Source organism: Heliconius melpomene, chromosome 9 (assembly GCF_056956725.1).
Source record: "Heliconius melpomene rosina isolate 202511_hmr_F chromosome 9, ASM5695672v1, whole genome shotgun sequence".
Classification (NCBI taxonomy): domain Eukaryota; kingdom Metazoa; phylum Arthropoda; class Insecta; order Lepidoptera; family Nymphalidae; genus Heliconius; species Heliconius melpomene.
This window is the reverse complement of record NC_140397.1, coordinates 8,224,126-8,243,665: the sequence shown is the minus strand read 5'-3', so window position 1 is coordinate 8,243,665 and position 19,540 is coordinate 8,224,126. Positions and strand designations below refer to the sequence as shown.

Sequence of the window (19,540 nt, the reverse complement as noted above, 5' to 3'; positions counted from 1 at the left end):
TAATTCCTCTCAATTGGAATCGAACCCCCAACCATTGTATTAACTGTTAATCATATCCGTTCACGATATAGCCATATGGACTATCTTACACAAAAATTATTGTGGAACAAGTAGTTCCTGAGATTAGCGCAATCAACCAAACAAACTTAATAACACTATTATAATTTATTATTTATTTTCCTCTAATTATAGGATTATAACAAAAATATGATGAACTTTTCGTTATTACAAGACAATACTATTATATGTATAAGGCTTAATACTATAAACTTTCTTTATAAAATTATCATTACATTAATTAAAAAATAGCTTAATAGATCGTACATAATTGTTACAACATTATACACATACTCGCATATCGCAGCGTGACTGTAAACGTGACGGTAGTGGGTTTGATTTCTATTCAAGAAAACGAGTTATTTTAATTACCTCGCTCTAGTAAGAAGAAAAGTTGCCAAGTTCCCCCCAATACTAAATGTCTCGAAAATCGGGCGACGAATGGGGAACCAAATTTTCTTAACAGTAGGTTCCCTCTGCGTACCCTCTATATGCAGGCAGCCTGAAGTTAAATAAAAGTACACTAAAAACAAACAGAAACACCCATTTACATTAATTAGAGATATATTTTTTAAGATATATATTACTAAAGATGAATAAGATAGATTAGTCCGCCATTACTTCGCCAGCGGCATATTTCTTTTGTTGAAACTTAAAATGTATTAATACGTAATTAAGCTAAGTCTAGTTTTCTATAGATTTGAGCAAATAAAAGGATTTTTAGAGCTTTTTTTTTATTTTAGAGAAATGTATTTTATAATCGCTTTTTAAATATTGAAGACCGAACGTGTAACTGGAACGCGACATTCTGTAGATTCGATTCCTACTCGGTCACCCACTAGTGTTGAGACAAAGCGTAGAGTTCCACCACTCAGTGCCTCCAGAATTCCACGGAAAGTGGGTAACGGAGTGTCTTAACACTAGGTTCCCTCTGCCTACTCTACTGTGTGCGGGATAAAGCGGTTAACTAATTTAATTTTAATCAAAAAATATATTGACAACCCTAATTAAAGTAATTAAAAGGTATACAATACAGATCGAGTGTCAAAAGTGGCGACTCGGATGTTGATATAATAGAAGAGCGATTGAACTTTGCCGAGCCAGCGTAACTCTACACTTAAATAATGTTGCTTATACTATATACTGCTGCCTAAAGTACTCTGAGATGTCAATTAACGTTTAATTGACGTTAAATTGGTACAGACGATATTTGTAGCGCAGGGGGGTTGACTGACTGTAGTAAATGATGGTTGTGTTGTGAGTTCAATCTCGACTCGATTATTTTTAAATTATTTTCATTAGATTTCATGTTGAGTTCTGCCATCCAACATACAGTGCTTCAAGAATTCGGCGGTTGGAAGCGGAGGTGTCTTAATGGGGAGCAGAGTGTCTAAACACTAGGTTTACAGGTTCCCTCTGCTTATCGACCTATTATAATTTAGGGAGGAAAGTGTGAAGCGGCTTAAATCGGAACAGATCGGCAGAATGTTAATATTTTAAAACTTAAAAGCTCTTGGACGTAAGTTATTTCCAATTTATTGCAAAAAAATCTCGATCTTTGACGCTCAGTTTTCTATTTAGCTTATCCTTGTTCCTCATATCACAGTGGGCAGAGAGAAAGCTGATGTCATAACATTCCGATCTCCAATTTCCTCCCGAATTTGAGGTTTTGAGATATTGAGGAGCAGATCTTAATCTTGCCTAAATTTCTTTCCAAAGTAACTGTCGAAGACAAGAAGTCGTCGTCTCCATGTAGCTATAGATGGTAAGCGCAGATTTGATTTTAGAATTTATCTTACTTTTGATTATTTGGTTCCCAAATTAGTGGTTCCCATATATAATCTCCTGAATTATTATATTTGTTTAAAATATTATAAAGTAAAGAGAGGACAAAATAGAATTCGGTCACTTGTAAAATACACGGTGGTCGTTAGAATAGCAATAATTCATATATATTAAAAACTTTGATGGATGATTTCTTTGTACTGTTAGAGACATTATTTGCACTTCGCCGACTTTGTACTGACACTATGATTGAAAGCTTAGCTCCTTTTGTTAATTTTTGCAATTGATCATTTTTGTGTGTGGTTTGCAAAGAAGATACCTCAGGAATTATTTTAAAAGTACAATAATTCCAACAATTTTTTTTTCTTCCTTTATGATAAGGCAATGCAGCTTCATGTTTTTTTTTACATAGCAAGCAATATATGCAAAGGGTAATCTAGTGCTAAGGTTCCCCATACACTGCCTAATTTTCTAAGCATTGCACGCTTGTGTACTAGAAAGGGGAAATGAAAAAAAAGTTATAGTCATTTCCTCGAGTAAGAATCGAACCTGCAACCGTCTCGTTAACAGTCAGACTCTGGGACATTCTGCGACGAACGGCTCTGTACTCTCATATATTTATCAATGATTAAATAAAATTATTAGAGATATTATTATACTATCATAAGAATACTTAAAAAGATAATTCATATTATTTGTGTATGTACATTGATTATTAATCAAATAAAAAATATAATAAATCAATTTTCCCTAAAAACCATAGGGTGGTTGATTTGAGGTACCACCCTATGAAATTAAAAAACCTTTAAATTTTATCTATTTATAATATTATAATAAGAATATATTTACCGTTTGTTACGAACTTTCTCCCGAACTACACTAAATAAATCATACTATACAATATATTATGTACATACATATTGTACCTGGCTTTTAACAAAAGCTTAAAAGGGACCCTTTTTAAACAATTTCCGGGGTATTTCTATGAATAGTTGGGTGGTTTAGTTGCTAGCGGACTTCCCCGGAGTAGGTTCATGATTTTATTAGAGATATCTTTTTTTTTTATTTTGCCGCTATATATACGGTAAGCATAGTTAATCTGGGAACTTTGTGTTAAGACACTCCGCTCCCCACTTGCCACCCAATTTTATATTACCATAGTGAGTAAAATGAAAATAATTCATTCCTCAGAGTTGATATCGAACCAACGCAACGTGTCAGGATACAGACAGAATTTACTTTGTGTCGCTGCGTAACTCAACGCCGCGCTTTGGCTAGTTACCACAGCGAGGAAATGACAATATTAAATATTTCATTCTCCGAATTTCACATCCCCTTGTGGAAATCGAACCCATTACTAACAACTTAGTCTTAAATCAATTAAATTATTGAATTTAACTTATTTATTAAAATATCACCAATTCTGCACAATGAGTCAGAGTACCGTTTACTTCACCTCTAACCCGACGCCAGTTTCATCTCATCTCAGATCGCAGATACTATTCTATCTATAAATTAGTCTAGCTTTAATAGGATGCTGTAAACACTAGCTTTTAGCCCAGACTTCGTTTTTTTAGTGAAATGGATATAATTAAGAGTTGTTTTGCTTATGACCTGACTTACCTACTCTTAGTGCCTAAAGTAACTCTGAGCGCAGGGACAACGGATTATATTTAACGGTTAACGGGATTTCCTCTATAAATGGAGTATCAAATACAAAAATAATATTTTTATCTGTGCGTCGTCAGTAATTCAGTAACGGAAAAGATTACATAGAAGATTTTTTTATTTATTTCGAAGCGCAAAAGCTATTCAATAATACAATATACAAATAGTTTAAATCCTAGTCTAGCTTTAACAAACGTTTAACAGGACAACTCGTTGTTGTGTTAGACTCGAACTATTATATCTACTCCAAAAATAAATATACATAAATATATAAAGCCAAATCGCGGCGTTGAGTTTCGCCACTCAACACGCAACGTTTCGAAAATTCTGTGGAAAGTGGGAAACGGAGTGTATTAAAACCAGGTTCCCTCAGCCTACCCAAATAGGGGAACTAAAATAAAAAAAGAGAAACATATATTTATACATAAAAAACAACCTTTTTTTACGATTCCAAAGCGCAAAAGCATCACATTACCGTCCAATAATACCCTAAATACTTTAAATCCTGGTCTAGCTTTTACAAACGTCTAACACAATAGTCCGCCATTGTGTAATACTCGAAACTACGTAGGGATGGCAGGATTTTGTTTTTTTGCTTGGTTTTCTTTTTTTTTAGTATTTTTAGGATTGCGTTGGTTAAAGTGAAATGAGAACCTTTGGAAGATTTTTTTTGTGTACTGCGTTAAAAATACATGTTTTTTTCTTTATCTATCTTACTTATATAAAATTTACCCAAATATTATTTCCTTTGATTATGTGTATGCGTGTGTGGTATTTATAAAGAAAAGTAGCATATCTACTCAATTAGTGTCTTTTTAATATTGTTTACGAAGTAAGGTGGAATCTTATGATTATATTGTTCTAAAATGGGAAATGAAAGATTAGACATTTTTAGATTAGCTAGTCCATGTCAGTATTACATATAAAAATATGTAATCTATAAAAGAAAGGCTATAGATAAGCTATAACATGACGGTAGTTTCGATGCAATCCACTGCTGCTAGTGTTACTTCGTTCTTTTGGAATTAGATATTTCTATTTGACCACAAAACCGAAGCCACAGCTAAAAACTAGTTTAATATAAAACTATAATAATTTCACGAATATAAACATTTAGACGGAACCCAAAAACTGAAATGCGACTCACCCTTAACACATATTGTTTAGGCATTATATTGTAATGGCTTTGTCAGTACGGTTAGAAAATAGATTTTAAAAAAGAAACGGTATTTTAACGACTATATTTTTATGTCCCTTATTATATAATGAATGTTCTAGCTTTTTTACTATTTAGTGCCCTAACTAGGGACTTTTTAAATAGACTATGATTTATATTTATTATTCTGTAGCTTTTCAGTTTAAAGTATGGTTAAATATTTTTTGCAAGGGTCACGGGTTGTAATATTTTAAGAAAAACAATATATTTAAAACGTTGGTATTAGGCTTATAAGTTATAAATATTACTTTCTACAGGTAAAAAAAGATATCGCAAATAACAGAGTAGGCACAGGGTACCTGGGATCCTATGGGCACAACTGTGCGAGTGTAAGCGCGGCGGTTGTGGGTACCACCCACTCAGGAGATGAAATATTAAATATTGTCATTTCCTCACTATGGTGACGAGGTTTTGCTTCGTTTTCCCGAGCGCGGTGCTGAGTTCCGCCACTCAACATACAATGCCTCAAGAATTCGACAGAGAGTAGGGAATGTAGTGTCATAATAAGGAACAGAGCGTCTTAAAACTAGGTTCCCATGGTCCCTGTGCCTATCTTGCTATGTGCTGAATACAGCGTGAAGATACAAAAAAAAACTAAAAATACAAAACATCTGTTACAAATATAAAAATCCCACGTGACATTCAAATCTACAATCATCCCAATACAAAAGTAATACAATAATGTTAAATAACCTTTATTCATATTATATTATTAAAATTATATATTATTATATAATAAGTGGAACCAGGATCGTCCCCACTTAGGGTTGATTTCCGGAGTGTAGAATCTTGTTTGGACTCCCCTTCCAAGGCCAAGGTCCAAGGTTACAATCAGGTTGCGAAAAATACAGCTTTTGATCGCAATACCGTGCTTTATTTCATATTCTTTATAATGTTTATACGAATATGTAGATGGATTAAGATTTTCTAAAGACCTATACTAATATTATAAAGTTGAAGAATTTGTTTGGTTGGGCGCGCTAATCTCAGGAACTTCTGGTTCAAATTGAAAATTTATTTTTGTATTGTATCCCACACACGCCGTAAACGCGGCAGTTAGGAGTTCGATTTCCGAGCGAGAGAAAAAAATCATTTCATTAACATCGGTCGATTTCCGAGCGAGAGAAGAAATTCATTTCATTAACATCGGTCGATTTCCGAGCGAGACAATAAATCCATTTCATTAAAATCGGTCTAGAAAGAAGACAAAGCAAGGCGTTAAGTTCCGCCACTCAACACACAATATTTCGAAAATTAGGCGGTGCCTCAGGAACGAAATGTCTTAAGAGTAGTCACTAAGTTCCCTTCGCCTATCTTGCTAAGCAATATTTATCTTTTTTTCAGCAATACGCCGTATATCGCACATACCAGGGTAAGCAGAGGGAACCTAGTGTCTTAACACTCAGTTCCCCAACTTTCCGCTGAATTTTCGGGGCATGCGTGTTGAGTGGCGCAATTCATCGCCATGCTTTTGCCTAGGTACCAGAATGAAGAAAGAGGAAAATATTAATACACAATTATTCATTCCATCGAATGGGAATCAAAAACAGTCGCGATACAATCACACATGGGCCACAACGACCTCAGATAAGTATATTGTGACGCTTCAATTCAAATTCAAATCTACAACTATCAAGTCCACTCAGGCCTACAACTACTGCGCTACTGTAGTTTCAAGAGTCATATTATAATAATAATAGGTTAAGTCGTCCGTTAAATACGTGTTCAAGTGTTAACGATCATATTCAAACAAAATTAGGGGATTAAAATTTACATGGCGGTTACAATCAGTAGTAGCTATGTAGAATGATGTTATGATTTATTTTAATTATATTTATATTTTATCAGCTTCACGCTGGATCCCGCACGCAGCAAGGTAAGAGGAAGATATCTAATGTTATGACATTCAATTGACTTTTCGCCGAATTTAAAGGCATTGCGTGTTGTAAAAATATATCCTAGTATTTATTAATTATATCAAACTACCCACAAATTTAAATAAAAAAAATTAAAACGTATGTTAAGAAATTTATTTTCAGCCACATACCATATTGAAAGAGAACAATATTTTTTAAAGGTTTTATACATATTACCGTATAAAAAATCATCAAGAAGAAATATTAAAGTTACCATAGGATATCATTAAAAATCTACAAAATTTTCAAAAAACCCACCTAGGAAGCTACATCCAAAAACAACAAGTACGTGCACCACACATACAAACAAAATGCCGACCTCATTCCACAAAGAGCCTGCACCGAGAGGGGAGACAGCTGCCCACTAAATCCGTGAGGATAGAGAATAAAGGATATACTCAAGACACGTATAAAGGCGCACCTGGGCTTTATAGGACAAAAGGAGAATCCAGATACCTGGATATTGGGGGCTTACGACGGTTTTTTTTGCAAGACATGTTTAAATGTACCTACGTACTTATGTTATATGGGTAATGGGTAATGATTGATAGGAGGAATTGTTGAGGCCGTCTCTGTAAACGCGATGGTTATGGGTTCGAGTAATACTCGGGGCTAAGATTTATTTCATATCCTCCGTTAGATCTTTTCTTTTAATTTTAAAATGTTTCAAAATTGGGCGGAAAGTGGGAAATGAAGTGCCTTAACACTAGGTTTCAGTTTGCCTATCATGCTATGTATGGGCGGAATACAGTGGAATAGCTAAAAAACAGAAAAAAAATGTTAAGAAAACACTAAGTTGTCTTTGAATGTCTTATCCAGTAGTAAAAGCAATTATCGATGAATTTCTACGAACTGACGAATAAAAAGCTAGACAATACACAAATTTGAAAAAAAAGTGTATAAATGTAAACTCTTACTCCTTGCAGTTCCCTCTACAAAATTAACAAAAACAGCAAAAAAATTAAAACAAAAAACGTTAAAAATCACAATAAACAATTTAAATAATAATATCTGTAGCATCTGTAAGTACTTCTGCGAGATATTGATCCGCAACAACCGGATCGTATGGGAAGTCTTTTGTCGTACTCTTTTTGGTTCCCTTCGCCTTGCCCTACTTTTGAAGCGTTTCGTTAAGTTTTTAGCTAACGAGGGTTCGAAGAACGACCACGTGAACTCGTGTCTTTGAAAATCAATAATTGTTTTTGATATATTAATAAATGTTTTTTTTACTTCACGCTGTATCCCGCATATAGAAGGGTAGGTGAGGGAAAATGGTAACCTAGTGATAAGACAGTCCGTTCCCATTGTATCTCTTCCGTACTCTCCTTTATCACCTGTAACAGTCTATCTATCTACCAATCAGCTTATATACAGGATATACGCTAGCTAGTTCATTGATAGAAATACAAAACCCAAACAATCACAGGCATGAATATTCTTAATAAAATTATACTACTATTATACATTCACATATAACTGAATTACGAAATAAATGAAAAGAAATACGTTTGTCACCCTTTTCATTTATAAAAAAAAATCATCCCTCACAAAAGCGATCGACCTTGACCCTGGAGTTTCGTGTACCCACCCTTTCCACGTGTTCTCTAACATAATAGATTCACACTTTAAATACAATTATTATTAATGTATTTCTATAGGTTTCATTTTGTTGGGTGCCGTCTTGAGTTTCTTTTGAATGGGTAGTTTAGTTTGAATACAGTGATAATTAAATAACTTCTTTTGATGGTATTATTAGTTGTGAATTTGTGTGCTTTATACTAGGTTTTTTGGGTGTTCATTTTTATATTTCTTATTTATATACATGTATAAGTATGTAAGTATACGACTATGATTAGTGTCACTCGAGTTAAAAATCTTACAGAAGTCGGTCAAGTATAAGTTTACATCATGTACTCTTAAGATAATGATGTCAAACTTCACTCAATTACTTAGAAATTCACATTTAACCATCTATCTTTCGTAAACGTTTGAATGCATTTCGTTCTGCAAAAACTATTCTTCTCTGTCTAAGACTGTACGATTTTTTAAGAACTCTGTCACACTTTAACTGTGTTACTTAGGAATAAATCATACACAAGTTGTTACTTTCATTTGATTTCAGTCGTTACTTACATTTCATTTGATCGAAGTTAAATATAGGTTATATTATTTTAAGATTCAAATCCTTATAATTTATTATGAAATCTCCAATGTTTCATTTAAATTTATCGACAGTCATTACTCATTAGCCAACAGTAATCAATACTTTTAAAATAATATTAAATAAAAACCAAAACAACATAACCTAAAAATAAAACACCAGTCGAGTGTCACCACCATTTATTGAAATTTTACTAAAAAAATTGAATAAAAAATATTGTATTTCATCAACATGTTAGTTAGTAGTTGTATGTGTTTCAAATGATTCATATACAATTGTAGAAAACGTCCCATCACTGACAGCTAGTGATGTGCTCACTTGGTTGTGGTTTGTGGTTGTTTGTGGTTTGGTTTATGATTCCTGGTTTACTGTTGGGTGTGTGTGTGTGTGGGACGGCGCTATGTGTTCAGTCTCACGCTGCCTTTATTTCTAATCTTCTTCTTCGCCGCTCTCCGATTCTAAAAAAGACGAGATATAAAAATTAGAAAATTGTCGGCGACGTTACATTATAGACAAAAATATATGCTATCAATTTCATGAAATAAAGTAAAACTGAGAAAAAACATTAGGTTAACAAATTAAAATTTAAATTTTGGGAAATGGTGTTTTTTATATAATTATGAAATAGGAAGGGAACGAATGTCTAAAAATAAAATAGTAACAAATGAATATTCTTAATACATGCATTGAAAACACTGTTGTTTTCGTGAACTTTTCTTGCTTATACTATCTTACTTTGGATTATAATATGTAATCTCCTTTATAGTGTAAAATAGCAGGTTAGGCAGATGGAAGAACCTAGTGTTTAGCCACTCTGTTCTCCATTTTCCGCTGAATTCTGGAGACATTGCATGTTGAGTGGCGGAACTCGACGCCGTAAATAAATTAACATCAACTAACATATTATAACAGCTAACAGTGGGTGTGTGTCATTACCTTCCTCGGCACTCTGCAGCCACTCCACAAACTTCTTCATCTGGTCGAGGAACATGACCTTCCCCTTGCTGGAGTTGGGCTCGCGGTACCACTTGAGGATCACCTCCTCGGAGAGCACGTTCGTCTTGTACAACATCAGCACCAGCTTACTGAACGCGCGCATGAAGCTCATGTTCTCGTAGCAGTATTCTTGCACCTGTACACCAACGTACAAAAGATGTGTAAAAATTTTATAAGGAAATGTATTAAAATTTATCTAGTTAACCTGTCAACCTATATCAATATTTGGTTGCTTGAATTATGTCTCGGGTCGCGGAAAAGGATTTTTTAAAAAAATTAAAGTATTAACTTTCAACCCAACAACAATACAGACAGAAAAATATTGAAAAATAATTAAAAATGGGAAAATACAAGGACTCAATCATCACCTCTTCATACAAACCCTCTGACCATAACACATACATTTTTAATCTATGTTAAAATCCTCATAAAAACCTGTCTGTTAAAATCAAAGTTCTTATCAAATATTATACTAGTTTTTTAAATATTATTAATAAATGACTTATAATAATAAATTTTTAATTATCTGTATTATAGTAAACACTATTGAATTCACACAAATGAATCCAAAAGTGGGTTTACTATGAAATTACTTTCGCACACTTCGACACCGACGCACGCATTGTACGTACGTTGGCTCTAATCGTGTGCCAAGTTTGTTGTTTGTGTAGTATACTTCTATATAAATATTATAAAACTGTACTTTGTTTGTCTGAACGCGATAATCTCAGTAACTACTGGTTCAACATATTGCTATAAGAATAACAAAGATCAAACAGCAGGTTCAAATCCTACCATCAACAAGCTAAAACACAAGAAAATATATCAAACTAACAACTATTATAGACTATTTAAAACTAAAACCGACTAACCTTAGTCAAAAGCGCGATCTCCGCTTTGGCAGACTGCGCGAAGGCGGCCAACAACGGCGTGTAATGTCTCAAATGCTTGGCCGCCTGCTCCGCCAACAGTTCCTCCTTTTTGTTCCACTCCCCGCGGGACATAACGCACTGCCATATCTTAAAAATAGGAAAAGATAGAAAAATCATTAATATTAAGTTATTTTTATTAATAATATAGGTAATTGGGTAAGCAATCAGATTGCCATGTCGACAGCGTTAAACACTGGACCGTAACCGCTTTGGAGAGAATGAAAGACTCAATCAGACCTAGCAGATATGGTCCTTGTGCGCAACTCCGACTCGTCATCAAGTTTCATCATTTAAATGTTTTTTTAAAGGGTTTACATTTTATATCAGAATAACACATAGGCAACAATTTATGTAGTTTAGTATAATTTGAATATATTATTTTAACAAGTTTAACGGATAAGTCGTGCATAAGTTGTTAGTATACAGACATTTAGTTATAAAGCAACATTAAATACTAACAATGCCAACAACTTCATGGTCCGGTATAGCGTGTCGGGCAGCAGCGTCCTTGGTGTCGGCCACCAGGTCCCGGACGTTACGGGCATCAGCGAGCTGTTCCAGGAGGGCATGCGTGAGCTCCCGGCGCGCCTCTTGAGAAGCCTGCGCGCGGTGCAGGCGCAGTAGCTCCGCGAGGCCGCGCGCTGCGAAGGCAGAGGCGAGGGTTTCTTCTGTACGACGGTTGAGCGGAAGGAATTCTAGTAACCTGCGGGAATTAAATATTTAAATTAATATTATTTATCACTTTCACACTATATCGTTAGTAAAACTGAACGAAGTGTTGAGTAATTTCATTCTATGATTTCGAATGGTGGAACGACTGAAATGAGCCTCAGTTCCAGCCCATCACCTTAATAGTTAAAAAAGCGTTACATATACTTATAATTAACATTTAGATACATGTAGCGACATTTATGACAACACTGCCCTGTGGCAGGGAGCCAGTACATGGCGCGTCAGTCTACCCCATCCAAAGTAGGTAATTTTTATACAAATAAAAATCACAAAAAAATTGATGGGAAAATTCATTCACAAATATTTTAAGTAATCAATAAAAAGAAATACGTTTGTTAAGTTAAGTGTGACACTCCATCCAATATATATTGTGTATATCACTTTGTCGCGTGTGGATCAAACCCACAACTATCGGGATAAAGTCACAACCCTGTGCCGCTGCGCCACGACGGCCTCGTTCCTACATTACATAATTCATCATTTTCACATTATCATTTTTCATTTTTACATTGTATTGTATATTTATAAAATGTCAATGTATACACACCTGCCCTCCAACTGTCCTCTCTTAAGGGCGGTAACAAGCGAGGTGACGCCCCTCTCCGCTTTCACCGTAGAGAATACCTCCAAAACGAATTCAAGTGCCAAATTATCTTTTAAAAGGTGTTCATTTACTAGTACTAGCAGCACTGATGGCGGCACGCAGCCGTTGCCTGTATAGAAAAACATAATAATTAAGGAAACTTCAAAAAAATCATAATTATTAATTATATATTTTAGGTAATTTATTAAATAATCAGATTGCCATGTCGACAGCGTTAAACACTAGACCGTAACCGCTTTGGAGAGAATGAAAGACTCAGTCAAACCTAGCTGGTATGGTCCCTGTGTTTAACTCCGACTCGTCATCAAGTTTCATCATTTTAAGTGGGCCTAAGTTTTTTTTTCATTTGTGTTGTAGACTTCTTTGTGTTGTTTTTGCATAAGTATCGTAAAAAAAATACTACACTTATTAAAATTTGAACCCAAAGCTAACATATTAAATCACACTCAATAGCACAGATATATTTTTCACCCTTTATCCTGCAAGTTCAAGATGAGTGAAAAATATTAATATGAGGCATTGAGTATTGATTTGCGCAACCTAACACCGCACGTCGATTTATTACATCTGAGAAACTCTCCTTGTGAGTGATCAAACCCACAACCATAGTTATTTAATACTCAAAAATACATACCTATCCATAGTGCGGTCATGCGGGCCAGCTTTAAACGTTGGTGTGGTTCAAAGCCCTTCAGGTACACTAGGACCTGAAATTGTTACAAATACATTAATAAGAAAATAAAAGCGTGAAGCTTAAAAATATACGCATAAATCTAAGTATATTAATGATTTTAGAAGAAACTTTGTATACTTTTGTACACGAAAATTATGAAATTACGCACAGTTGTTAAAGTTGGGTTTTTTAATACATTAAAAATTTATAAAATATGGTACACACTGATATAAAGTGCGTAAACGCGTATAAACACTTTGCTATAGCGACGTGATTTGTACGCGATAGGTAAACGTTTACAAGGAACACAAGAACAAGTTTATAAAAGTATTATAAATAAAATTAAGTTTATTTAAGTTGCTAAGTTTGCAATAAAAAAAATACAGTCGAATTGATAACCTCCTTTTCTTACAGAAATCGGTTAATAAAAATAAATTCAAAATCGATAGGGAAAAACAAATTAAAAAAAAGACTTACTTTTTTCATTTCCTCTTCAAACATCTTCTCGAGATATTTGTAACGTCGCATTAACTTCACGAATACCTGTAAAAATATTAAAATATATTAATACACTGTGGAAAGACACGACAAAAAATCTTTTTATTCTAAAATAATCAGCATTTAAAACGAACGAGAATGTGTTTATCCACATAATATATTTCAGGACTCTAGCCATGTTTTTCATCATTTAAAAAAATGTATTTAAAGTGATTTGTCATACATTCAAAAAAAAATATTAAGAATAATATATTTCTGTTCAACTTCACGCAGCAGAGAGAACCTAGTGTTACGACACTACGTCCACTTCACACCACTCAATTTTCAATCCCTAAGCCCTAGTAACTATAAAAAATATATACAATTTTTATCAAAAACAATACAAAAAATAACAAACCTGTTCAAAGTTACGCATAGTTTCCATATCCTCGCTCGCGTTGAATATACAAGTGTTGGTCTTGGGGGTCTCCCCGTCCATCGACACGGAGCCGCCGGGAACTACCGAACCATAGACTAAAATTAGCTTTTTGTTCTTTTCTTTTATGGAAATATGTAAAGATTTAGTGGTAATCAGATAAACAACGAACGAAAATATTAATCGACATGATATGTTCAGGACTCTAGCCAATTTTATCATCATGTAAATAAAATATATATATGTATATATATAAAATAACTTTGCGGCACAAAAAATAGTCAAAAACATAATTCTGATGTGGGAATCAAAACACCCTATCAGTTTTGTGACATTTAGTGTGACGTAACACGACGCCCTACCGTGCTTTACCAAAACAACCAAATAATAATAATATACCAAATATTTACTAAAACAAATTAAATTTAATTTGGTATATTTCAAATGCAAAGGTCACTGCTAGCCTGTCAGTTATATAACTCTTTACTCCTACAGTTGGCCCACTGCCACCCAACATGTACAAACAAACATATCACGACCATTCCCAAAGCGGATATTAAATAACGATTTTTTGGGATGTTTCTGTTATTTTGTGTGTAGGAAATAGATTTTAATTTTGAAACTCACGCAACAGCCCCCCTGCAATGAGCACGTCGAATATGACCTCGCCATAGCGCCTGTAGTCGAGCTTGGAGCCGGCCGCGTCTAGATACTTGTAGGCTGCGTCCAGGTCGCCGCCGGCGCGCTCCAGTCCGCCCACGAGGGCGTCGCGGAACCCGTTCGGGTCGTACTTCTCTTTCTCATCTAAAGACCAAACAAACAATATTTGTTATTATTACCGATTCAATAATTTTATAGTATGGAGGACAAGGCGTAGCCGTCCTACAGTTACGTTTTCAGAGCTTTTCCAAACAATCCGGCTTAATTCAAGCAGTGAGGGAAAGGCAAAGCTGCGAATTGTCTTAGAGTAAGAAAAAGTTTTAAGTTTTTTGTGTAGTAAATTTCAATATCATCTAAAAACGTAAAATGATACTTTAAAATTATTATAACATAACAAAACAAGTCGCTTCAACAAGGTAAACTTGTTTAATACAAAATTATAATTTTTTTCATTTCCAAGTAAAGAGTACTAAGGCAAAATAAAACTGTCACTATCAGTTACGTAACAAATAAACGTAGGATGATGACACCGCGCCAAAAGGCTAAGGTTGTCACGGTTTTTAAATGGCAAAGGTCTTTATTTAAAATGCCCAAGTTTACAGTTCGAATTATAGAACATCCGACTTAAAAATATTCGTTAAATATATTTTTTAAGTTATATTTTTAAAATATTACTTTAAAAATCTATTTAACGACCTTTTCAAGTATGTAATACTACAATTCTTTACAATTATTTTAAAAAAATAAGGTCCTAGAAGTACTTTATATTGAACTATCCCGTTCCCGTTGGAATTTCAAAAAACTATCTCGATTGCCCTTTTTTTGAGTTGAGCCGCTCTCAACTCTGAGATCGATCTTGAGAGTGGTGTATAAATACGGACCTAAGCGTTCCTATTTCTTAAGAAACTTACATTCCAAATCTCAGCGTTCTACGCCGACTTCCGCCTGTATGTTTTCTATCATTCATTGAACAACAGTTTTAAATATATTGATGTAATATGTATAAACTAGAAAATGTAGTGTTTATTAATAAATAACAATAAAATTATCTTAAGTAAAAATATAGTAAACGGATGTGAAAACAAAAAAACCCATGTCAATTCGGTCAAGTGAATAGAATAATTGCAAAACCACCATACGGCCGCCATGTGGTGTGGGACGCAGCGTATGAGTTAGTCTCGCTTTACAGTATGTCGAGGGCTTCTGCCATTGGCGTCAAATACTCTTGTATGTAACCGAATTCACTCTCTTCGATAACATCTTAAATAACAATTAACTTGTTCAAATTGAAATTTTAAAATTATTATATTTAATAAAATTAATCGTATAATAAAATTTCCACACATTTTCTATAAAAAAACAATAGCAGTAGTTAACAAGGTACTTGATGAAACGAAAGGTCCAAAACATTTTGGGCTATTTATTTTGTCAAATATTCAAATATTTACGTGACACTAGATAAGGAAATCCGATCACTACATTTATTTTTTACACAGTATCCTGGACACGGCAGCTTAGGATTCTGGTGTTAAGACATCCAGATCCCTACTTTACTCCGGCTCTGGCCTCGGAATTACAGGAAGTAAGTCATATATCACTGAAACCCTCCAATATCTTTAAGTGCCACTTCTAACAGTAATACAACTTTTTTCAAAAATATGTAAATATGTGTGCATCGATATATTTAAACTTCAAAGTGGAGTTATTAATTCAGAAGTTAAATAATTGGAGAATTATTTATTAAAATGTATTTAATATACATGTTTTATGAAAATAATATTATACAATCTAATTGCATACAAACTCTACTATTGTGTCTCTTTCAGAACATAATAAGATAGAGCGAGATGCGACTATGTTAGAATCGATGTAACTGACATTACATACAGAAAATAAAAAAATCAGCTTCACGCTGTATCCCGCACACAGCAGGTTAAGACACTCAGTTCCCCAGAGTTGACGGATCTTAACGGCGTGCTTTGCCTATATGAAAATATTGAATATTTAATCTCCTCGACTGGGAATCAAACGCACAACCTGTCGCGTTTACAATAGCACGCCCCAACGCCACGAGCCACAACTGTCCTCAAAAATCATATAACTGCTTATTTTACCTTTTTCACTCTTTAATCAAACGCGAGGGTCAAAGTACATATGATTGTTACCAAGTGTCTCGTTACAACGCGACCTTATTTTAAAATGGCAATAGCAAGTTTATAAAATATGTAAAACTATTCTTCAATATCTTTTTATTTAAATGTCGTCCATATTTCTTTCTTTATGTATTAAATTAGCCATTGGAATGTCGAATTTATGAAAAATACTTGTGTAGAAATGGTACAATATTTTTTCAGTTAGGGTTATAAAAATGGCGCGTAAAATAGTGTTGTATATATTTTTTATTCATGTTTAAAAGTAAGGCATAGCAGTAAGAACACAGATTATACAGCCTTTTGACAGTATACTGGGTAGAAATAATAAATATTTCTTATTTAAAGCAGTTATTAGAAACATTATCATTTTATTTTAATGCAAACAAAATTATTTTGTAAGAAAATTACAAAACAAACTAGAAATACTGTTATCATTGGACTCAATAAGGAAGTGATAATGAAAAGTGGATTCAATGTCACAAGCAAAGCTTTATTGAAGTGATACTACTACAAATATAGGTTTATTTAGTTTTTATATTATAAAATACTTATTTTATTACTTACTAATTATTTTACTTATTTTATTACTTTTTCTTTTTTATTATGTGCCTTTTTAGAACAGTAAAATATTTTTTATCTACATATTTGTTTAATTAATATTGTCAATGTCAAGTTTTATTCCTACATAAATAATTAGTTAATTAGTTATATATGTTTTTAGGATAGATTTTTTAGTAAATTATGTATTTAAGAATTTCTACATACCATCCCCTTACAACAAAAGTCGTATCACTGTATTAATATTTCAACCTAGTGTTAGACACGGACAATTTTTTTAGCTTCAGACTATATCTCACAGATAGAAGGCAGAAGTAAATTAGGAACCTAGTGTCAAGACACTCCATTCCATTAAAACACCTCCATTTATTCCTCCACTTTGCTTAGTTTGGATTATGTGGGAAATGAAAATAATTAAATATAATAATTTCTCTGATTGGGATTGAACACATAACTTCTCATTTACAGTGAAGCCACAAAGTTAAGCAATATGTTTTGAATTACCAGAGCTTTGGAATAATTTAACTAGATAACAAAATTACTATTATTACTAACAATATTATAAAGTGGCTAGTAGCAAATTTATTTTTATAACTTAATATTACTCCTTAAATGGCTGCAAATAGATGGTTATAAGTATTGAAAACAAATGAGGAAAACAACATTAACTTAATTTTAGGTCAATGCTTAAGGAAAACTAAATATTAGACAAAGGCAAGATACTGCAGTGGCTAAGTTTTTACTTTTACTAATACCCTACAATACAAAAATAAAATTGTTTTATTATATTACACTACCCTCAAGAGATGAATTAAAAAATATGAAATGACATTGATGAAAAAGAATTAAAGACCTCTATATCATATACATACATATATTTTAAATATATGCATATGATAATATGAATCTATAAATAAATAAAAATTCATAAATACATACCTTGAGCAACTATACTTTATAAAAAAAATAAACTAGATTTTTCTAAAACAACATTAAATACAATGCTTTAAATTTATAAGAGATTAATAAATTACTGTTAAAATGTTTAGTAAACATTAGATGTATATGGCAAAACGATTTTTAACAGCTTTATATATAAAATATACACATATTTCAAATGTGTATATTTATGTGTATATTATAATTGAACAATCAATACAAAAGTTTCATTGTTATAAACCACATGGCGAAATTTGGAGTGCTTTCCAATGAACAATACAATTGAAGTACTTAGTGAGAGCATGACCTACTTTATACAAATTACTGCCTTTTAAGGAGGTTAATTCCACCTAAATAACGGCCTTCGCCAATTATTAATGCTAAGTCGACAAAAGAATATATGAATAGTTTTTAATTGTAATATATGTAAAAACAAGGGAAAATTTAAGTTAAAGATGTTTCAACATATAAAATTTTGAGAATAATGAATAGACAAGTTGAGTCAAACGATTTCTCGGTTGTTATATTATAGAAATTCATTTAGAACTTACCTCTTTTTCTGGTCTTGATCCGTTGACCCGATAATACTGGTTTTTCTACCTTCTGACTCATACAATATATTGCTGAAACAAACACACGTGGCAATTAGGATAACGCTGGCTAGTGGCTAGGGGTCCGTTAGGTGTAACGTCGGGGTCATCGCCCGCTGTACTTTATAACTTAACACACTTGTATTTATAACAATCTATACAGAATTAAAAATACATCTACTTACTAAATAAACTAGCTAACCGCCAAAAGACAGAACCGTACTAAATTCCGTAAAACTTTACAATGGTTATGACTCAGCAAGGACTATGCGAATATCGCGTGATTCTAGTAAATTCAACACGAGAAGGATAATCGAAGCGAATAAACTTTAGCTATAGTTGTGTGATTGTGCACTGATACTCACATAGTTACAGGTTATGTAGGAGCCTTTTACTCCTTTTGCGAGTTCTCTCGGACTGCGCCTGTTCAGAAAAGAAAGAAACGCTGCTACGGTCTCTATTCCGTCGGGGCTAGAGACAACGTGTATGGAGTCGCCGGATATCCGGTTGTGTGGATCGCAAATATCGATTTGTTTAGCTTGCGTCAATTTTATAATGATTTTGTTGATGTTTTTATTTTTTGCGTAATTTATACAATAAATATGCAAATAATAGTTAAAACACAATAATATGGAAAATTGTATAGCTCTCTAAATAAAAGCGATAATACTATATCGATTGTACGTAAGAGAAAAATATTACACTCAGTATTGGAATGTATTATTAACTTGGATAATATAATTTTATTTTAGATGGCCGACACAATAATTTAATAAATTTAGGAAGACCTTTCAAGAAAATCTTGATTTGAAAGGAAAATATATGACTAAAAATGGCAGTATTTAATATTCATAGACAACCTTTTTCCTTTTTTTTCCCATGAATTTAGAAATATTATGCCATACTTAATAATTTTTAAGTAAAAATCTAACCATCATTTTAATAATGTAAATAAATATATTTTTTATTATTATTTCACTAATATTT

General features: G+C 33.1%; 1 protein-coding gene across 2 annotated transcripts; it reads right to left on the bottom strand.

The window, feature by feature from the left end:
- Positions 1 to 8,965: 8,965 nt before the first annotated feature.
- Positions 8,966 to 19,363, bottom strand: kra (basic leucine zipper and W2 domain-containing protein kra). 2 transcript variants are annotated; one of them, XM_085190253.1, is made up of 11 exons: positions 18,919 to 19,363; positions 18,515 to 18,586; positions 14,281 to 14,457; positions 13,636 to 13,736; positions 13,218 to 13,283; positions 12,702 to 12,774; positions 12,011 to 12,176; positions 11,191 to 11,434; positions 10,672 to 10,818; positions 9,740 to 9,935; positions 8,966 to 9,261 (listed from the first exon to the last, which is right to left on the bottom strand). In XM_085190253.1, exons 2-11 carry the CDS (start codon positions 18,573 to 18,575, stop codon positions 9,233 to 9,235), a joined length of 1,260 nt encoding a protein of 419 aa, XP_085046379.1. In that variant the 5' UTR covers positions 18,576 to 18,586; positions 18,919 to 19,363; the 3' UTR covers positions 8,966 to 9,232. The 2 variants fall into 2 exon arrangements, with proteins under 2 accessions (XP_085046379.1, XP_085046380.1); XM_085190254.1 differs by having other exon boundaries at positions 18,739 to 18,920.
- Positions 19,364 to 19,540: the final 177 nt, after the last annotated feature.